The sequence below is a fragment of the Procambarus clarkii genome, chromosome 47 (assembly GCF_040958095.1).
Source record: "Procambarus clarkii isolate CNS0578487 chromosome 47, FALCON_Pclarkii_2.0, whole genome shotgun sequence".
NCBI classification, from domain to species: Eukaryota; Metazoa; Arthropoda; class Malacostraca; order Decapoda; family Cambaridae; genus Procambarus; species Procambarus clarkii.
In genome coordinates, this window is record NC_091196.1 from 23,282,874 (window position 1) to 23,306,623 (window position 23,750).

General features: G+C 36.9%; 1 protein-coding gene across 2 annotated transcripts in view; it reads right to left on the minus strand.

Moving 5' to 3' along the window:
- The window catches only part of LOC138350771 (huntingtin-interacting protein 1-related protein-like), a 50,832-nt gene extending 27,732 nt beyond the window's left edge, over positions 1 to 23,100 (minus strand). The window contains exons 1-10 of one of the 2 annotated variants that reach the window (XM_069302131.1): positions 22,900 to 23,100; positions 21,203 to 21,466; positions 18,973 to 19,130; positions 13,435 to 13,496; positions 9,323 to 9,463; positions 7,784 to 7,813; positions 6,002 to 6,135; positions 4,349 to 4,518; positions 3,015 to 3,180; positions 460 to 654 (exon numbers count right to left, since the gene is read on the minus strand). In XM_069302131.1, coding sequence (XP_069158232.1) covers positions 460 to 654; positions 3,015 to 3,180; positions 4,349 to 4,518; positions 6,002 to 6,135; positions 7,784 to 7,813; positions 9,323 to 9,463; positions 13,435 to 13,496; positions 18,973 to 19,130; positions 21,203 to 21,466; positions 22,900 to 22,989 — 1,410 coding nt within the window. In that variant the 5' untranslated portion in view covers positions 22,990 to 23,100. The remainder of the gene's footprint in view (positions 1 to 459; positions 655 to 3,014; positions 3,181 to 4,348; positions 4,519 to 6,001; positions 6,136 to 7,783; positions 7,814 to 9,322; positions 9,464 to 13,434; positions 13,497 to 18,972; positions 19,131 to 21,202; positions 21,467 to 22,899) is intronic. The other variant, XM_069302132.1, reaches the window with a different exon arrangement.
- Positions 23,101 to 23,750: the final 650 nt, after the last annotated feature.

A 23,750-nucleotide genomic window follows, 5' to 3' on the forward strand; every position in this document is an offset into this window, starting at 1 on the left:
ATGCCCCAGAACAGCCTAAAAACCAGTTAGTTCTGCATCAACATCAAAGCCCAGATAAAGCACACACACCTCTCTTGATAGAGAAATCATTGCTCTAAAGTGATTGCATAGCCAGTCAGGAGTCCCTGGGCTGCCACTTAGTGGAACATGTAGGAGGATGGTGAAGGGAAGTTGCCTGTGTTTAACTATCAGTTGGCATGTTTTCAAACTACAGTAATCTGCTCCTAGTTTCTATTGTGTTGGATGCAGTATCAACCCAGATTGTACACACAGTATATATATATATATATATTGAAAACATTAAATCTAGAAACTTGATTTAATGCATTTGTTCTGATGATCAAAATCTTTCAAATCATTCAAAGTTTGTTAACACTTAATTATGGATTTTCAAGGACCCACTGTGTACAACAAATACTTATAATCTATGACATATTTCAAGAGATTATGCTAGATTACCCCTCTGATGAGATTTATATGTTCATCACGCAGCTTCTGATACACATCTTTCATTTTGACAAACTTTTCTTCTGCTGAACGTCGTCGCGTTTCTTCATCAGCTAATCTAGTTACAGCTTCTGCACTTGCTGCTGCTGCCTCCACTTGTGCCATGATTGATTCCTTGCTCTGTCTTTCAGCCAAAAGTTCACTATCCTAGTCATGTAAAGAGAAAATGGCTAAGTTAATTAGAAATATATAAGAGTTCAGCAACTTGTAAAATGCCGATTTAACATATACTGTACATAAATGCATTAGTATTATCTCGGTGAAACAAAAGGTATACATAATGATGATAATATAGATATTAAACAAATTTCACTCGTCTATTCAGTCTATTATTCACCATGGCACCAAATGAACCAGGCCCATTGACTTCATGCACAAAGTTCTTTCTTTAACTTAAGATTTTTTACTGTATTAAATAACTCTGAAACTCATTCCAATAAATAATTAAGATGTGATTTCATGGCCATTTTCAGAATAATAATTGTGGCACCTCTACCGAGCCAAATTCAAGCATCCACCAAATGAAACTCATCGAAACTCACCACTTTGAAAATGAAAACAATATTCAAGAAGATATGGCTACAAATTCAGAACTCTTCACTTTCAATATGAAAATTAACCATGTATCTTTCATAACAGGCCTATTCACCTTCCCAATGCCCAATTGTTTCCATTAACAATCTAGATAATGTACAGTAGTTTGATAACCATTTTCACAATAACATTTCTGGTACTTCCACTGACCTAAACTTTGACCTCCACTTAATGATACAAAAAAATACAGCATAAAAAACTGAAAAAACATGATACTGAATACTGTAAATTACTGAATTTGTAGAAAAATTTCTAAATTTGGAGGGTAGATCCTGCAGCTAAATTTGGTCACTGTTTGAGGTATGCATTATAGGGAGGTCTGGATTTGGGAGGTGCAACTGTATTTAGTGCAAGAAAAACAAATACAATTACTCCTTCCACACAAACTGATTAAACTCAATCTCCACTCTTACTATATTCTCCCTACATGTATCATATATGGGGTATAATTGCCTAACCTCTCTCAGTGTTCAAATGTGAGCTTAACAAGCACCTTCAAAGGATACCCAATCAACCAGGCTGATTGTCAATGTCAGTCTGCAAGCAGCCACACTGAACAGACTGGTTGATCAGACCAGCAACCAGGAGGCCTGGTCAGTGACTGGGCGGCTAAGGGGACACTGATCCATGAAATCATCAACAGGTAGCAAAATTGTTCACACCTAATTCTCACTTCCTCACACACACAGGACCAAAGAGCCAGAGCTCAACCCACGTAAGCACAACTAGGTGAGTACACACACACACACACACACTGAAATTTATCTACCATTTCATCATTAACATTAATTTCATACACAAATTTCTTTTCTCTGCTGGAACCCTGGATGACCTAGGCTGCCACCTGGTGACAATCAGGTGCAACAATTTTCTGCAAGCAGTAGTTTGTTTTGTTACATTTATTATTTCTACTGAAGATTTTTTTTTTATTATCTCCAATCCCAAAGCTTCCCTATCACTTCAGAGTGCACCAGATTCTGGTCCTGGCTCTGGTGCATCTGCCTATGGAATGACTGAGCCAGCTTGGGGAGCTACAGAGGACGCCTGCCACCTAGAGATGCTTGGAAAAGATCAGCTACACGGTATAAACAGTGCTCCTGAACTAATTAGCTCAAAAAAGCTTCAGCAAGTCTAACACAAACTCTAATGTATATCTTGAAAACTAAAAAAAAAATTATCTTTACAATGACACCACTAATTTTGAAGAATCAAAATTAAAACCAAGTTGTTAATACCCCTCCAAACTTTAAACAAATTAATGGACCTATCTTCCAAAAGCACGTTTCATCAACAAGCTCAAAGTAATTCATTTTGGCAATGATTTATTAAAAGTTTGCATACAGCAAATGACTTTGCTGATCACTGCATAAACCAAGTACAAAATAAACAAATTTTTACCCTAACATCTCAACTGATTTTAGTGACACAGATAGAACATGAGGCAGATGTAAAATTTATACTCATGAATAAAGTAGACAATAATTTATAAACTTGTGACTAGTCAAACTCCTGGACACTTGAAGGTCACCAACCTTGCAAAAGGGTAAAACTGGAATTTAGCTAATCATATACTGATCGAACATTTAAGTGAACACAAAGATAATTTGTTTAAATCTATGACATCTTATCTGTATCTTGAAAATCCAGTAATATGAGTGAAGAGACATGGCTAGACATTTTCTACAAAAGGTGATGAAGTTAATGGCCAGCCAAGGTTCAAGGTTTTCACTTTAAGACCGCTAATTTCATGTGGCAACGAGGTGTGAAATATTCTATTAGGTGTGAAATAAAACTACAATCCTAGTGATGCATTATATTTTAATTAACGATCCATTCATAGTTCATGAAAATACAATTAAGCTAAATAAGTACAAGATAAAAACCTGGTATAATTAAAAAACACCCAAACTCACCAGTTCAGCTATTGTAGATTCAAGGTCATTAATACGAAGTCTAAGCTGTTCTTCATTGTGTGTAGCATGAGACCGTGACTGCTGCACCTCAATGCGCATGGCTTCCAATTCCCCATGAAGAGCATCAATGATTGACTCCCGCTCTGCGACGACCTCAGCAAGAGACCTACGTATAAACAAAATAAGAATTTACCACTTTTTTATAATATGGATTACATCAGAAAAATAGACAGCTTTAAAGGTGATGTGTTTTCTTAAAGTCAAATTAAGGAACCAAGGGTTTCAATAATGTAGTGCAGTATGATGTTAAATTACGACAATAAAAAAGTCACTGAAACTTTTACCTTTCTCTCTTTCTCTGCATGCTCAAATACCACAGGACTAAATCAGGGAAAACGTAGTAGCGTAATAGAATGTAAAAGAAATAGCCCGGGGAACCTTGGTGCTACTACTTGGTGGAGATAGCATACTGGCAGTTGGCAAGAATGATCCTATGTGGTCACTGGGCATATTATATATGTACCTGATGGTAGTCATTTTTAAGCAAGACTGATTATTCTCTAGTGCATCCCTATCATCATCATGACTACAGAACTGTTTAAAAGGCTCCCAGTGGCACTTGTGAACAAACAATAGGCAACAAAGCTAACTGAATACTTGCACATTTTTACACTCCACACCTAGTCTTATGAAATGGTTGGGGTGCTACTGTGAATGATTTGCTAGAGTACAGTTATGATGGTTCTCTATGATGCCAAGTAAAAAGATAGAGTGAATGGAGTTGGGTAATTTTTAAACCTCTTGGTCCTTAATTTCCTATACCAAGTACTGCACCCCTATATACTACAGACTGATGCCTCTCCACCTTAAGAAAGTGGGCAACAAAGTAATAATAATTCCGACCATCCTCCTAAAATGATAGTACTTATAACAATTATTTGTTCAAATGTACCAATACGTACTGTTGGACCCCAAAAGTTCACATTTTGTATTACCAAATATTATTCTATTAAATTGGAAATGAACATAAGGAGCTTACCCTAACCAATCCAAGCAATCCTACGCCTAATATTGTACACACACATCCTATATTTATGCCTAGGAATGGTTAAATTTTTTTTTTAGTTTTTTTCACTTCATAAAATTAATGTACAAAACATTCATTTTTTGGGTCCAAGAGTACATATTGGCTTGTTCAACCAAATATGTACTCTGGATTGTAATACATGTGTACTGTAATTACAATATAGTAATTACAACTGTACTGTAATTAAGGAGGATGGGTTGTAATACTGTAATTACAAAAATTAAAATACCTGTAAATGAATACTTACCCATTGTGAGAATCAACATCAGGATGTGGTGGTATAGGTGGAGGTTCAGGCTCTGAAGTATCAATAAGAATAGAGTCCGATATATCAGAAACATCAGGTTGTTCCTCTACCACCACCACTGGAGTTTCGTGACACCGCAATTCGGCTTCAATCAAGAAGTTTGGAGCATCCTGTGTGAAAAGTTTATTATTAACGTAGCGCTAAGATATGCTAAACACTGCTGAATACTTGTTAGTTTACAAACTATGACTTATTCACCTCCAAACCCCAAATTCACACTCAAATTCCATACATCACCCACTCTCCAAGGTGAACCAAGTCAAAGGTGTCTGCAGTGGCTATTAAACATGGGGAAGTACATGTTTTTTATTCACTATAGTGCTGTGAGGTGCTTAACTACATGTCACTTTCCAGATCCATATACATCAGACCTAATCATTTATACGAGTGTCCTGATAGTATAGTCGGGTTCGTTCTCGACTCGCAATCGAGAATTCTGGGTTCGAATCCCAGGCAGCACAGAAATGGTTGGGTGCATTTCCTTTCACCTCATACCCCTGTCCACTTAGCAGTAAACAGGTACCCAGGAGTTAGTCAGCTTGTTATGGGAATGCATCCTGGGGAGGGTTAATAATTTGACCTTAGGGTAGGACCTCGGCATAAGCCTAACATGTACTGTACAGTATGTATAATCTGGCTTCCTGTCCCCAGACATAATGAATTATTATTATTATATACTGTACTACATTTGTAAATACAGAACTGTATTTCCTAAATTGCCCAGCAAAGGTACACATTGTATTGAAGAAATAACTGGTTTGTGTTTAATTTTCATAGTTGCCTGAGTGTGTAACAGAGCATTTGGGGCAATCTGCTAATACAGTACTGTAATAGTAGATACTTTATTGAAAGGAGCCCTGTTTTACTAGAAAAGTAAAGCCATAGCTTGATGTATAGCATTCCTGCCTAAATTAATGGCACTGTAAAGATGAAAGTGGCAAGACTGCTTTTTCCCCAATCATGAGGTGACATCATGTCTAGCTAAGCCAATCTGAAGGCTAGATGTGCAGATGAGGAATGGGATGCTAGTACGAGGTAGTGTAGGACATCAGATGGGTAGACTGCTGAAAGATTTACCCGTGAAGAAGTGGAAGGCCACGTTACATACAATGTACGTTGAGGCCGATGCAGCTTGGACATTATTAATTAACTTCTCAGAAGAAGCAAATTAAAGTCTGGACCAACCCAGATGTTGATGGTGGCAGCAATGTACTGTAATGTTGGCATTGTGTTTTTTTTTAATCTGAACTGAATATTAGCACAGTATGAAGCCATGTTTGATGCCAGAGATTATAGTACAGTACACGTATTCATAGGAAGCACAGTACTATACTGGCATCAATGGTACAAAGGAAAAAATAGTTAATAATATAATAAAAATTGTTATAAAATCACACTTCTCTCCTGAATACTTCCCTTCACATTCATGCCTGATTACTAAAGCTGTTTTTTAAGAGTACTGCAATCCTATTGGTTTTACCTTTTTTTTTTTACCCTGGCACTAACACCTTCATGACTGAGGAACATTACATTAATGCCACCATTTTGTAATACTGTACATCTCTACTCTCCTTAAAATAAACTGAATATTACCTGAGGCAATGCAGGCACCTGAATGAGCCCCTTGAAGTATTGAAGGTTTCGAGTGTTGTTGTAGAACTGTTGGAGCTGCTGGAATTGTTTGTAGAACCTTGTACGATGGCCACTGAGCATGTCCGTAGGAAGAGCTGAATTGGTATAATCATTTTTAAGTACCAGTACCATAATATGTTAATTAACAACCTCTTTTAGTTAAACCGTAGTTCATTCTAATTTTGTATTCCGTATTTATGGCATCAATATTAAATACATTCAGCAGAAAATTAATATAGATAACAATGCCATTCTCATCATTGGTTTTCTTGAGTATTGTACAATAACATGTTTCCAAAAACAATATGCCCAATTAAAGTTATCCAGGCAAGTTGTAACAGCAAGCCAGAGTCAAGATATGCCCGAGGCTTAATTTCTCTACTGGCTGCTCTAAGATACTACAAGAGTGCCCCCTCACACAAACTCTGCATTACTTTTGTATGTGACACAAACATGATCATTCATTCCTCCCGTACCCCAGCCTAAATAATGATAGTACAGGCAGCCAGATATGGTCTGGCTACCTTAATTACTAAAAATGCAGCTTTCCAATTTCTATCTACAGTAACTGACTTTGGAATGACATTAATAAAAATATTAATTTTTTTGTAAGTATTAATGCCACAAAAATATGGAATACATCTAAGCACAAATGCAATGAAGGAATAATTTAAAAGTTAATACTTATGAAATGATAACAGACCGATGGACCGCTTCATAATTTAATACAATAAACCAACTTTACCTGCATATCAAAACCTGTTATACTGATGACAACTTCCTTATGACAATGACATTGACATTGACATACTGTATATGACAATGACATTAAAATATAAGACGTCTGTAAACAAAATTACAACAAATACAAAGCAAAGTAAAATTACAGGGACGATTAGCGGTACTTGATAGCAAAGCAATTAAATAATATATTCAAAGAAAACAAAAATTGTATTGAATATGATTCTAGGAGCAAGCAGATATTGAATATGTAAATCATCAATGAAATCAAATTAAGAAATCCTTTTGCAAAAAATAATTAATACAATACACAATACACGGTGCAGATAAAAAAAAAAAAAAGTATTTTCAGCAAAGAAGAAATAAAATCTTAAAAAGCATATATATAGTAAAGCCTCATTTGAACAATTCAATTCAGCCCGTGGCATAGTGAAAATGTTTCCTGGGCTGATGCCTTTTTATTGACATGTATTTCATGACCTTATGCACTCACTTATTTTATTATTTTTAAGCTCTTCATTAAGTTCTTCAGAGTTTAATGTGGGTCCACATTTGAATATCTATAAACTACCTACTCATGCCAAATCAACATAATAAATTTAAGAGCAATGCTACTATATGGGGATGAGAATTTAAACTGAGGAGAAAATGGCATATATGAGTGACATTGCCATACATACCAAACAAGTAAAATAGTTATATTGGGCACCAACCAACCAGAGAGTCGAGTCTTTTCTGGAACGACTGCCATCAGTTAGCTCAAAGAAATATACTAGTGGAAAAGTTTTCAACCTTGCCAAAAAAAAAAAAAAGTTCTCTGCAACAGTTAATATTTTAAAGATAAAGGTGACATGGTACTGAAAATTTCTAAAATGTCATTTATGTGACACTTGTTATACAAGATGTGTTAAAATGAGACTTTACTCTGCTTATCAAAACAATATTAACGTCAAGCCCCTCCATTTCCCAAAGAAGGCTCTTTAATTATATTAAGAGACTTACATTTAAATGTGGGCTTATATTTGCTGGGAACTGAAAAGATAGTTGTGTAGACACTATTAGCATCTATAAAAATGTGTTGTGTTTATGACAAAGAACATAAAAAGAACAGCAGCAGCAATAGTTTTCATCACATTCAACTGGTAAGAAAACTTTGTAAGATGTCAACCTCAATCTACACTAGCATGCATTTTAAGTCTTCATTGATCTCTTGACTAAAACAAAAACTCCAAACTTATAACAGCATAAATTTTATACAATAAAAGTATTTGGTGGCATTATGGAAAAAAAGATAAAGATTTATGCCTCAGATAAACTGCCTAAAATAATTTTAGTAGTAATGCAGAATTACATTTAGAATTTTATACACTTCTGTGGAACACAAAATTTCCAGCAAAATTTGTAGTGTATTCAAAGGTGATGGACAGTTAACTGTCCTCCCAATTTTGGTCGCTAAGCTCCTTTTCCATTTCCTTTCTAATATAACAACATAACTCGGTCATAATTTTGGACGATTTACCCAGAGATTCAGATTAATGAGGACCAAATTAATGAGTAATCAGTGAACATGAGAGGTTGCATAAAAATAGGAACTGCCTTGAATGGTACAAAGGCCTTCTGCAAATTTATTCATTCATATGCTTTTATATGCAATCTTTGCAACACTAAACTAATCTTGCATGTAAGAAAGCCATTGAGATCCTTTTCCAAACAATTTCACTGTTTATGTTGTTTGAGATAAACATCAAAATGATGTTTCAAGGTTGAGGTATGGGAAATATGCTGAATGTGAGGAAATCTTTTTAAAGACCAATTCTTGTGGTAGTTGTCCGTTTGTGATAGGTTGAAATTAAAATTTTCCTAAATGAACTCAGTTCATAGAGTATAGGAAATATTTGGGTATGAATGATAACTCTTTAATATGGCTTCAATCACATTTTAAATGATTTTCATATATGGAAGCAACATAAGAAAAAACAGCTGAATCTTTGTCTTAAAAAAAAAAAAAAAAAAAAAAAAAAAAAAAAAAAAAAATCTTAAAATTTCAATAAATCCAAAAGGCACCTCTAGATGCAATGACTCCCTCACTCCAGCGACTCGGGGTTGGCTCCCATAGAGTTTGCGAAATTGAAGCTGCTCTGTACAATACTGTGGAATACCTTACCTAAATGTTAAAATAAAATTCTGATACAAATTTTAACAAGCATGCTACCTTCAATACATAAAAAGATTGAACATAATGGCAATACAATATTAAAGGATTTTAAAACTATTCTAAACAATAATTAATAAACTCTAAACTATCAGAGATGCAAGTCAGGTTTTTCTTTCTAAATCTTCCTACATTCATATTTGAGAGCAATACAAGCATTACTTGAGCAGCATCTACAAATACTCTCCATGCAAGACTGATATTCATAAGATTTTTGGTTAGTACAGTATACATGCAATTATTAAATAACATGAATCTGAACTTAACATAAAAAATAATGTACAGTACAGGCATTTAAAAAATGTAAGAAGAAATTCATACACACACACCTTTGTGAAGCTGAAATAAGATCCTGACAGTACAGTCATAAAGGCATGAAGAATCTTGAATACATGGGATTAATGGAGCCAGGCGGCACTGACCAGAACGTGTCATGGAATTGGCTCTTGATGGATCCAGTGAGGAAAACACTGAAAAACAGTAAACACTATTAAGCAGCATACAGATGGTCAGCAACGCCACACTATCCCTCCCAGCTGTTCCCAGTTTTTCGTCACTAAACCTTTACTTCACTTTCCACTTCAATAAAATTGGTAAATTTTATAACCATTTGTAAATTATATAACTTGCCACTACCCAGCAGACACTGGGTAGTGGCAAGCATTAATGCTGTATAGTACAGGAATGACAGGCACTTATTTAAACCATACAGTAGAATACCTGTATCACAAAATACACCAACACACATTTTTCCTCTTATAAATATTATTTCTCAAATAATGTCAAATTCATAACTGGTATATTGCACACAAAATAAAATCCTGTAACATCCTTTTCCTTTATTGTGACTTACTGAATGGAGGTAAAGGCCTACGGAACTTTTAGTCAGGGATAAAGAAGCACATTTACCCTCACCAGTCCATGTGTTCTCTCATTCATATAGAAGACCATTCACACACTTTGTCATACAGTAATCTATATTTTAATGTTTTTTAATGTTTTCATTATTCTTTGTGGCTTAAAATTAAAATAGTTGAGTTTGGAAACATTTTGACATTAACTTTACCTGAACATTTATAAAAACAACAAAAATATGTCCTTAACAATTGCACTATGAAGTTTTTGGCAAAAACAGGTGCGCAGTGCAGGGGTTAACCAAAACGGGACAGCCCTGAGGCATCCAAGTGGGCAACCAACCTAGCGCGTTGCAATAACCTAAATCGAGAATGCAACGCAGATGCCGCCTGTACCAAAACCTCAGTGACAATAGAATGGGTAAATTGGAGCATAGGCAGAGAACACATCTCGCAAGACTCCGGGTCAAAGGTGTCATTGACCCAACAGGCAGCATGACGGAGGCAAAAAGCGGTGACTGTCACCCCGAGACAAGGGCACAGAGCAACCTTCAAACCCGTACAAGGCAAGGTGGAACTCAAAAGACACATCCATTAGTAAACTGAGCCTGACAAGGTTTTCCAGGGTCCATAGGCTATCTGCTACAAGAAGCTCAGGCAAGGTACTGCTAAGCTGGTTAATTCAAAAGCTAACGAGGGGGGATGAGCTAAAAACTGAACCACTGAGACGTGTAATAAGCACGGGGGCCTAGAGGAGGGCCGCCAATATACAATAAGTGGACTAATAGCCAAACAAGACAGACCCCCTCCTGGCAAGAAAAATAAAAGAAAAACCCCGCAAAAGTACAATGTCACCAGAAGGAACAGGAACACGGCCGTCACACAGGTAGGCAAGCTGCGCAGCACTTTGCGCTCCAACCAGCAACAATACCACTTCCTACTCGAGGCCAAACAAAAGCAAAGAAAACCCCAGTTAGCCCCAAAGGTGGGGTAAATGCTGAGCAGTGAGAACCCCTATGGAAGTGGAGTCTCAAAGGCCCTATGGAAGATAACCCCTAGAACCCAAGGGTAGTACTTACAGGGCACTTAGGGAAGGCAGCCCTAAACGCATGCAGCCCCAGTACTCTAATTTCACTTGGCACCACAAACAGCAGGATACAGTACTAAGGCACAAATACTACCAAGAAATCGAGGCCAGAGTCAACGACTACCCCAGAGTGCATCAGCCAACGAACTGAAGGTGAGAGTAGCTGATGCGGAGGTCCGAGGGGGCTTTCCCCTTTCCCCTCCCAGGGAGGGAAGGGCTGCACAGACAAGTGGCATGGCTGCAGTGATTGACATTTTCTTGTTTGCTTGTTTCCTTATGTTTTGGTGGGAGTTCTGTCTCTGTTCGGTCTTCAGTTGCAATTTCTTACCAGGTGGGGTTTGTTGTTATGCCTACCTTTCTGGGTACCTAACCCCGGTCGATGAGACATGTAATGTTCCCAAACATAGAGGTAAGGAGTTCCATAGGCCATTGCTCCTTGTGCCTCTCTGAGGGTGGGGCCAGGTTTTGGCTCGTGGTCCCCGATAGGCAGCACTCCAACTGACTGATACCCCAGACTAATATAGCATATATTTTTTTTATTTTTTTTTTTATTTATACATACACAAGAGTTTTTACATTCTTGTACAGCCACCAGCACACACTGCGTTTCGAGCAAGTCCTTAATCCCAATTTTTAAACACGCACACACACCACCAGGAAACAGTCCGTAGCAGCTGTTTAACTCCCAGGTATCTATTTACTGCTAAGTGAACAGATGCATCAGGGTGAAAGAAACTCTACCCATTTGTTACCATATGAAATCGCTGGTGACATTTTTGGCCGCAATAGGGCGAGGAAGTCAGGCAAAATTGAGGTGTTGACAGAGTAAGCATCAGAGGCAGTCAGCTCCGCCCGAGCTGTCAGGCGGGAGTTGCCATAAAGATGTTATTATCTAATTATTTCAATGTCTCTGATTTTTCCTTTTTTTTTTTTTTTGCAGTAATATTATTCAATAGTGTGCAGTGTCATATATTTATATAATAAAATGTGTGAACCCTCACTATACCCAAAAGTATGGTGTGCATATTAATGATTCAATTATGTTCATAAGACAATAAACAAATAGTTTTCCCTGCTATTACACTATAAATACAGGTTATATATAAGAATCTGCATGTTTTGATCACCATAATGAACCACTAAGTTGGTATGGTGAGTCAAAACAATAAGAGTGGCTGCCACCATAATACGCACAGCGGTAATTATCACCGCAATCCCGCTATTATCAGAACCCTGGTCATTTTTATCACAGGCAGGGGACTTCTGTGATACTGTCATCGCTAAATAATTGCAGTTACACATATATTTTGACTTTTTAGACAATGCTGTGTAGTCACAAGCTGAAAAGCAATGCTGTTAGCTCATGCTACATGCACCAGCCTTGAAACCTTGGTTGCCTTGGTTGCTCACTCAATACTGAGGCTCTCACACCCAGGAATGTTACCCACGATATTTTTTTTAAAATGGCGTCTGTTTACTAGAACCCTGAGGAAGCTAGCTGATGTGAACCCTGTGTAGCCGCGGGACATTTAAATCATGCACGGCACCCTCAATTGTATATATACGATGTGTGCAGTTTGGTGACAGTTACTCAAATTGTATATATACAATGTGCGTGGTTTAAGGGTTAAGTAAAATGAATAAACTGTATACAGTACTGTACTGTATAATACAAAGGTTACATGCAACAGAACGTACATCATATATGCATGCCCAGCACTAACACCTTTTCCCCAAAGTCTCAAGAATCATAAGTGACAAAATTCAAAATAAGAATTTTACTTCTGAAGCACTAAATTGCAATTTTGGTTGGTTACTGAATTCAGATATACAACAACTGTGCATTGATGCATACAAAAATTTTCCACTAATAACTTGAGCACACTGCAAAATGAAATATTAGCGATCTGCCAGCTCAAAGTGCATAGAGGAACAGTCGGAAAAAATGTTGAGTGGGCAGAGGCTACCCTGTTAACATGTTGGTGTTGAGACCTGGTGGTGTTTGAGGTAGTAGACAGGTAGATTAATTTACCAATTAACAATGTTGATGAGCGGTCCCTTCGCAGTTTCTTTGATGCCAAGTAGTGCTCAAAAGGGGTTAAGTATAGATGAATTATTCTTCTGAAGGTCACTCAGGGCTGAATTGAGAATTATCCAGTTTCCCCTTGCAACTTGTGTGGTCTCGAAGGATGTTATAAAATACCTCTAATGTACCAGAATAAAATGTCTACCTGTCCTGACTGTGCACAATCCTGCCCATGGGCACAGCTGGACCTTGTTTAAGGAAGCAGCCTAGTAATATCACTCAGAAATTAAGGTGTTGATATGAAATATAAAATGTTATGTACTGTAATAAATTTATGTGGAAAAATATTGTTTGCGAGTATCTGCATATTATAAATCAATGTATACAAATAATTTGTGTTTATGCGCTGTAAAATCAAAATAAAATGGGCAAAGATTTTGTATTTAAGAAAACTAAATGTTCAAATCAACATACCTGCTTCATACAGATTCAAGATGCATTCCATGTACTCCAACATTTCAACTGCCAACTCAAAACTGTAAAGAATTATATAGTTCTGAAATAGGTGTTGCAATCAACAGAAATGCAATGGAATAAACAAAAAATATAAAGGACATGTGATCATGTGAAGACCTTGAGAACATAAAGTTTGCAAAAATTAGATTGAAGTGTAGATAAAAAGTTCCCTTATGAGTAAGGCACAGTTTCTTCCTTAGGCAAGGTTCTGCTGTCCCTCATGGACAAGACTAAGTACAGCCAGAGCAGAGCGACATGCAGCAATGAGAATCTTTTCAATCATCAGATCATACCGGTGCAAAGAAATCTGAAGAGTTCTCAATCTAGACCAAAATTATCTCCAGAATGCTCTATTAATTAAATCCAAACCTTTCAAAGCAATATTTAACATCAACATGTGCTCAGATAATTGCTAGTTGGCATGCCTGGTTGCTAGCCACAATTTTCCTCAATAGTGGCTGCACTGGCATAATAACATGCAAAAGGAGTATATATCCTGACTCTACTGGCAGGATGTGCAAAGTAGCCCCCATAGAGAAGCAGAGGTACAAAAGGTATGCTGAGAGAAAACTATCAACATCAGAGGCCCAAGACTTTTCGACACACTCCCTTTACACACAAGGGGCATAACTGACCAAACTCTCAAGTGTTCAGATGGGAACCTAAGAAACACCTTCAAAGAATACCTGATCAAACAGGCTGTAAATCGTACGTTAGGCTGAGAGCAACCATGTCAAACAGCCTGGATGACAGACCATCAACCGAGACCTGGTCAGAGACAAGGCTATGGGGACATTGATCCTCGAAATCATTGAAAGAACCAAGATGATTTACCTTGCATTCAGCAGACTGAAAATCTCCACCGCAAAAAACATCGCAATCATACAACAGAGTTAGCTGCTACCAGAACACCCAATTCTGGAGATTTCAGATGAAACCATCTGAAATCTCAAAGATCTTTGAGATCTTTGAGATCTCAAAGGCAGACCAGCAAGCAATGAAGCAAAAGGAAGTACTGTGGTTCAATGCATCAGTAAACAAAGCCCAAAGGATACATTATGCAACAGAAACTGAGATAACCAAGGAGGCACTTGAGATCTCAATGAAATGTGATAGCACTTCCTAAAGTAGGTCATATTGCCTGGAGTAAGGATTTTAGTTGCCTCACCAGACAGACAAATTTGCCCAGCGCTAATAACACAAAAATCTCTGGTTGCCAGGAAAAAAACAATTAATAATGAATAACCAATGAACAAAACCAATTCTAGACAAAAGTTCTGAGAACCTAGTTCAGGAGTAGAGCACCCAAAAATGCTACATGTTCCTAGCCCGGAACCCTATCCAATCCCTAAATCTCGGATGGATAGGGATATACCAGTACTGTAATGTTCTTGAGATTCATGGAACTGGACCACAAATGACACCGAACCACTTCACAACTACAAACACAGTAGTCGTACAGAAGGTTTGATGAGGTATGTGGGAACTAACCCCAGACAAGTAGGGGATCATATAACTTTTAGCAGAGTCCTCCTCCAACACAAGAAAAAAAAAAGGGACTGGAACCACAATGAGCAAGTCTTCCCACTCACCCTCTTAGCCAACATCTTCTAAATGCAGATATAGATTAATGGAGTAAAAGACTGCACATTGCTTAGGTAGGTTCCAAGGAAACTACATCCATGAAACGCACCAAAACATCAACCGTAAAGCCCAGGCTTCCCCTGGCTCAAACTTCTCGAAAGGCCTGCAGACAGCCCCTTTACCCACTACCCTCACCACTGGTAGGATGACTGCACTGTTTAACTGTTTACATTAAAGCCCACTAATTAATTTTAAACAAAGCTACTTTTATCTATTTTGTCAAGTCCTATTTAATTTGTTGGTTATCACTTCCCCCTGCTTCTGCCTTTATCCAGTGTGGTGAGTTTCACTTCTCAAGAGCTTTTTGCTCTACAGTACTGTACATGGTTCACTTCACTCAAATCCAGTACAACTATGGTCAATGCAGTCTAGTCATATTTGTTTGTTTTAGAAATCCAAGCTGGGGTTGGATTTCTAAAACATACTGTATATATACTGTACTCTAGTTGTATATATACAGTACAGTATGTTTTAGGTTGTATACTCGAGTTATAAGATGTATGTGACATACAGTATTTGTCAGGGTTGAATTAAAGTAACCATATCTCAGATCATCTCTAGAGTATATTTAGACTCACTTGCATTCTCCCACAGTCCATATGTATGGGTCATATATTGAACATTTTACTCAATTTATTATTATTGTACATAAAAATAAAAAATAAAAATTGAAGTTCATTCTTTTTATTGTCTAAAAAAAACATTCGATGATATTTCTGAGTATATATAAAAAAAACACTGCCAGGTATTAGAAATGTAACAGAAAAATATATAAAAAATATCTTTTCACTATTATTTATAATGACAGTTCTGAAAGAAATACAGCCTAGTTTTCAATTGGACCATATTTTCTATTAAAAATGATAGCTTAAACAAAATTTTTGGGGCTTTTAAAAAAAGTTTCACCGTGATTTTTTGTAATACTGTACTTGGAAATATTAGAATTTTGTCTTACTGGAAATGTAATTAAAACATCAAGGCTAAAACTCATGTGTCATTGCAAGAGCTAAGCAATGCCTCAGGCCAGCCACCACCTTAACCAGACAAAATTAATGGGACAGCTGCTGAATCCTGTCAGGGAGCTTAACCACCATTAGAGTAACAGAAAACATAGGCCGCTACTACCTCTTCTTTTGCTAAACTGCACTATGCACAGAGTTGCCCATCCCTGTATTGCTGAATAATAGCAAACAATGAAAGGAAAGCAGAATGCTATTCTTGACCAATACTAGCATTCACATACAGCACAATGAAACCAAGTTTCTACGGCTAAGCACAAATTACTTGACTGAATTATGGCCTTTGCTGTTGTCAACTGACACAGAAACAAGTACTGTAATGAAGATTGTGAGAATAATCATAGAACCCTGTTATGGTGTCAAGTGATGCCACTTGATTGTGGTTTCGGATAACAATTAAGCGGACAAACTGGTGGATAGTTATGTGGTGACCTACAATGCTTTCAAAGCCTTTGAGTGTATAGGAATGAACCTTCCAGAGGTCAGTCAAGTCTGCATTAAATACTCTCCCTAGTATCACCGTTACCCCAGTATGATCAAACAGGGGCCCTTCTGAAAAAGATTCTTCTTATACTTGTTCACATGACCAAACTGTTCTGATTGTGCATAATTATTATTTGCTCCAATAGAGCCAACAATGACCTTTCTTCAGGGAACAACAAAGTGGGATAGTTCAAATACAATTGTTGCCATGGCACTCACACTGCCCAATAATAAAAAGAACCATAGTTTTATTATCATACTTTAAATAATATCAATTTTACGTCAATACAAAGAGCCCACTGAAGGAAGCTCACACAAATGAACACAAAAAAGTTAACACTAGGCTACTTTGCTAAATTTAAATGCGAGTCATAATTTTCTGCTCAAATTTGAGTACTGTACTTTAATTTTAAGTCAATATTATCAGTGGTAGATAATCAAACAACAAAACCCAGTGTCCTGATTACAAATACCTAATAGGAGGATATGTAAACAAGTTGGGAAAACTTTTTAAGTAAATATGAGATCACATTTTCACATTTTTGAATGCGGTGAAGAAAAGATAACATAATATAGAAGACCCTCACTCCAATTAACTATCTCAGGTAGTACCAGTTTGTTTCATGTGAAAGGAGAAGGCCTCCATACATTTGTAGGCCTTGTTAACACACATATTGCACATACCATACTCAGATGTTCAACCCACAGTGCATACACCACCATGAGATGTTTTTTGGTATCTAGCAACATTTGAAACTCTGCAGGTATATGGGGGTCACAATAGATGCCCAAGGCTTCCATATACCCTTAGCCTGTATACCCATTTTTAGTTCATTTTTGCATTGTGCATAAAATAAAAATCAATAAAAATTATTTCTACTTTTTGTATCATAAAACATTTATCTCTGATGTTGGGAAAACAAGTTCTAATAATTTTAGTTTTGCTGTGGCTCCTAATCCAGGAGTGTGACTTTCAGAGATATCACTTTAACAAGAAAATTAATGTAGAACTGGACATATAAGCCTGTAACTAACAATTCTGATAGTGAGCCAGCTAGGTAGTCTGCCTCATTTTCTAAAAAAAACATAATGAGTTTTCATTGTTCACTAGATCCAAAGTAAGTAATTTATGATCATTAATTTTTTATTCCTTTTTCCTATGCTAAGGCATAATTTTTAATATAGAAAGACAAAAAATGCTGATTTTTTTGGTATCTTTTTTTTATAGCAAGTACTGTAAACCTTGTGCAGTTCACGGGTTAAAAGAAACTGAAGTGGCCACAGCATAAGAAGGGTCAGATCACAATAATATGACTTAAAACAAATAACCCAATCCACACATGTATGACAAGAAAGCAACAACTTGATAAGGGTCCCAGATGGGCACAAAACATTGTCTCTTTTCTGTCATGTGTGGGCTGGGTTAATTTGATACATTATATGGAAACAGCACAATTAATCAAAATTTAACAGAACTGTTAGACAAAATAATCCCCTACCCCAAGAAAATGTATCAAACATTTAATGTAATCCAACACATTTTTCTGGTGGGCCCCCAGAAGCTTCCCAAGCTTGGCTCTGGTACTACCAAATCTTAGCCCAAAGCCTAACACACTACGACTCCAAGACTCATTTACTGTTTCTGTGAGCCAGGAGCAGAATCTGGGTGGCTCTTATGAAGTGAGGGGAAACAGGAAATTAGATATTAACCACAAAACTGGTGAACACCCACCAGAAGCATAGATGTAATTAAACAAGCAACTGCTTGGAGGAAATCAGACCTCAAGTTAAACAAGGTAAATTTTCATTGCTGCTGACTGATAATCATATAGCTACTGAGACATGCATAGATAAAAATATGGACTGTAAAAGGAATATAACAGTTTGTTATCTTTCCTATTGAAAAATCAATGAAAACATGCAAAGGCCAGATTAAAGAAAATATGAAAACATGGCCTTATTTATTTTAGGCCTAACATAATCTACCCTAGGCCTAGCACAACTTATGTTAGACCTAACATAACCTATGCTAGGCCTGAGAGTTGGATTTTGCTTAAAAAATGGACCAAACATCCCATTAGTATACAAAGAATAATTACTAAATTAGTGTGCAAAGAATAATTACTAAATTTAAATGAGGAGGATTGGGCATATTTTAAAGGAAATAAGGAAGGGTAAAATTAAGACAAGCAATAACATGAACATGGAATAGTCCAAAGAATTTTGCAAGGCATTTTCCTGCTGGATAAAAGAAGATACAGTATCGCCATCAAAAAGATTAACTCCAAAATTAACAAAGCATCAAAGAGAAAATAGTTAATATTGAGACATTATAAATGTCATAACTTACTAATTATTGGCATCATTTTCTGCAAGGGCTTCTAATTCTTCTGGTGTCACAAACAATGAACCCGGAAATTGAGGATAATGTTGATGGAACTTCAACTTGGCAATCAGTAATTCACAGTAATGACTGATAAGTCGTCCGTAGCCATGTGCGAGGTGTCTCTGGCAAGTAAGGGCTGATTAGTTTATGTTACAATCAATTTTACTTGCTAAACAAATTACTAGGCTGTAATTAAAATAATATACTGTACCTAAATAAAACTGCAATGAGTGAAGCAGTTATTCCCAATACCCTACCAAACATCTCAAAACACACATCATTACCCAATTCCCATTTTAATGTGGGTGTGGAAACAAGTCCAGGTGAAAAATAGAAAGTTATAATGAAAGAAGGTTATAGATTTAAACAAAAGCTATCATCTATTTATCATTCACACGAAAGTACTATACTGTCTATGCTTGGTAATACGAATCTGCTGCCCGAAACGCTTTGCGTAATAGTGGCTTTAGGCATTGTATGTACTAGCTCTATCTATAAGTCCATCAAATTTTGTATCTTACCTTGTATGTATGTACCTTACCTGAATAAAAATTTATTTATATTTATTTAATCATATGGAGCACACTCCTATTTCAGTTAACTGAACATTCGATTTAGTCTTACCAGGATTGTCCATAAATTACAGAAATTCATTTTTTGTTCTGTACTACATCCAAGTTGCTCCCACTATTTGTCCTCACAGTTTTATCCTTTACCTGCTTACTCCTGCCCTTTACCCATAAAAACAAATTCATTTGGATTACCATAAGACTCAGGTTACTAGAGTTCGGATTACTGAGCTCTTACATCATACAGCGTATAGCATTACGAATAAACACGCACCAGTACACTCTAGCACTTACCCACAGGAGTATTAACCACTTCACAAGACCTGTTATAAGATGACTCATCATGAACTGTCATATACTGTACTGTATAAATACATTTCCTCCTTCCTTACAAACTGCTTCCTCTCAGCATTAAACCTTAATTTTATTAAAAAACTAATTCATTATACTGCTTCCTCTCAGCATTAACCCTTAATTTTATTAAAAAACTAATTCATTATATCTCTCCAGCTTTTTCCAAGCCTCTCTTTCTCCTCACTGTTCCCTCAAATTAACTTTAATACACATTCATCACCAGTCTACCATCATACCTTCATTTAATACTGCCAAACTATCTCGGCACACTGTTCAGACTTGCAATTTAACTAATGCACTGTGTATCTCTCCATGAAATTGTCATTCCTTATTAGTGGATATACAGTTGCAATATCCACCAACAATCTTAGAAAGACAAATCTTCAGCCTGTGACTGACAGAAAAAATGCACCAAAGGTTCAACTCGGGCCAATGGTTTGTACACAAAGCACAAAAGCCCACCCCACTCCCACAGAAACAACTGAAAGACAAGGACCATTACACTGAGCAAAACTGGCAATAGCCAGAGGAAATACAGTATGCATGCTAAAAAAACCTGTACCTGACAGTAGCATGAGCAGGCACAAGGGAGGAGTGATATGATGTTAAAAGCTTAAGAGATAAGACATTCTCAATAAGCTTAAGAGATAAGACATTCTTAATTAGCTTAACAGACTTTTTGTCCCCAACAATCTGAAAACATACAGTATACATTATGTAAATACAAAGTACTGTAGTTATTGATGCTGTCCAATAACAGAAGAAAGTTACATTTTACAACTATGTATACATAAGAATAGTATTGTTTGTTTTTGCATTAATACAATGTGAGTCTCTCACTATATTACACAAAAATTAAATGAAAGTTGCTATTGGGTTACATCGGATCATTTTAAATAACCATATATTTTGGCTCAAACTTAAACGCTTTATGGTGTTTTAAATTTGAAGTTGATGTGATAATACTTCAAAAAATTTAATGGAAACCAAAAGGAAAAAAATTGAAAAAATAAACAAAATCAATACCATTGTTATCTCCATTTAATAAATAAAAATTATGAAAAAATAAATTCTAATATATACAGTACTAATATATACTTTTTCTTATGAAGATCCAACAAACATACCAATCATTCCCCCTTCAGTTATGAAGCAACCTAATGGAGAGAGCTTAGCATATTTAATTTACTATACACCACAAACCCTACCTGTTAGGAAAAGTAATTTTGTATCTTAAACTTGTTAAGACTAAAGAGTAGTAAAATACTTACAAAGTGCTGTCCAGTGTCTTTGATACGGCTAATATGACGCTGAGAATCACGAAGCACATTTGGGTGTCCATCACGGAAGACAACATGAAGGCAATGACAAAATTTCCAGCCAGTAACATCTGTACTGATTGGAGGACATGTTGCAACATTCCTCCAAAAGAGGTCTGTATTCTTGTCAGTGAATGTGCCAATGATGAGATTTCTGACATGCTTCATTTTAACAGGAACTTCTTCATCATTAACAGCTTTACGATAACTTATCTCCTGTTAAATATACAACATAATAGAGATTTTACTAACTTGCCAAAACAAACTGAAATATGCCTAAATTTTTTTAAGTGCTGTTACTTTCATAAGTAAGGCATCAGTAAGGTGGGGAGGCATCAGCTCAAATGATATCTTGTTTTAACAAACTCCACTTCCTCTACACTTGTTTAGTTCCCTATATTCAATACAGTAATACAGTACTACTATATTTTCTTATGTAATGTACCTGTATTGTGATTTTTAGTATATTTAGCAAACCTCTACTGTAATGCATTTTTCAAAATATTTTGTAGGGGGGATTAGAAAGTGCATCACCACAATAAGCAGCTTCCAGTCCTGAGTGCCCAAACAGCAGAATGGCGTCTGTATACCACAATGTTGACTGAAACATCTCAGGGCTGCTCTCTAGTCATGTCCCACAGCTGACAAAAAGGGATGGATGTAAAGGTGACCTACATAAACCTAACAGAGGCTCTTGTCATCGACAATGGTAGGCCATACCAGAGGACCTGTAATGTAGTGCCTCGTCTTCCCAGACATGGCAAGACATTTGGCCACGTTTCCTTGGACCCTTGCCATTAATCACCTAGCAGGAAATGGATGACTTGTGAGACTTGCCCGAAACGCTATGCGTACTAGTGGCTTTAGGTATTGTATGTACTACCTCTATCTTTAAATCTAACAATGTTTGTACTGTAATGCTGCAACTATGTATGTACTGTCCCTAAATAAATTATTATTATTATTATTATTATTATTATTATTATTATTAGATACTGCTGTTGGTTCATCTTGGGAAAGGTCAAACACTGGCTAGGCAGGGAACACCTCTGTAAGTCAAAAAGACTTTGTATCTTGACACTGGAACCCCATGCATATATATATATATATATATATATATATATATATATACAGTCCTGACACCAGTGTGGAAGTATACAGGCCTCTCATATCACTCTACACGATATTATAACTGGGGAACACTTGTAATTTATTTAATGAATAGCTAAACTGTCATAATAATCTTATAGGTAATAGTAATAAGTTAAACAACATGACAAAAGTAAATATAGCAATTTAACCTTCCTAATAATCCAATACTAAATATTATTACAGTTCACACGCCAGCTTTAGCAACAAGATTACTGCAGTCCTCCTCCAACAAGCAACACAAATTCAATGTAACCTCCAGTTCAGCAACACATTCACCTGTACTTTAATAATCTATCTACAGGTTTTTGGGCTGAGCCAAGGTAGTGGTGGGGAGTGTTGAGGATGGGCGAGGCATGTGGGAGGTGGGCCAGGTGCCCCACCCACCCTGTCATCCCATGCACGACGCCCTCCCACAGGATATCCTCCTTCCTACCCCTCTACCAGGTCCTTAACATCACTCTGCGACACGTCTATATCTCACCACCAAGTCACAATACCTGTGATCTCTCAAATTGGTCCCGTTCTTGGTCCAGGGTGTTGCTCCTCCTCGTGCCCAGCACGTTAGGAATCTTCTTCATAGAAGTCATCTTGCGGGTGTTTGTAGTCAGTGGAGTGTTGGCCTCATCTCTGGCAGCGCCACGGCACTACTATCTCGCCATACTCACTATAGACGCCAGCACCCGCGCCCGCAGACAAGAGAGGATCACAGCCGGGAGCCTCCTGGCGGGGTCGCTGAGCCTCCCTTAGGGGGATCCCGGCCCACACCCGCGCTTGCAACACAACGCTGGTCGTGCAACACAATACCAGAGCTCGGCAGTGTGTGTGTGTTGCAAGTGTGACACCAGGCACTGTGCTTGGGGAGCCTCGTCACGCTCAACTCTGGCTCTGATTATTGCTAGAGCCTCTTATCGTCACCTCCCGTTACCTTAAGAGCTTGAAGTACATACATAATATGTATATACACTTATACATAAATATCATCTAAGCATATGCCAAATACCGGTTTATATTATGCTATTAAAATAAATATATGTTAATAACTGTTCGGTATTATGAACCCTAGGTATTTATTGGATTAATCCAGATATAAAACTTCTCTTCTTGATGGAAACGTGCAGTTTGCATGAAAAGTTTATCCTCCCGATGACTGCCACAGATATAAAGCATATTTAAGAAAATTAATTATTATATGCACGCAGCAGTAATTAAAGTTAAACGTGTATGCGCCTGGATCTGAGGTCGCATACTAAATACACGTTGGGCCCCAGCTGTACTGCATGAGACAGCTGAGGCTGCTGCATTTTTTTTAAATTACCAAGGTTAGGTATATACAGCAATGTGCTGCTAC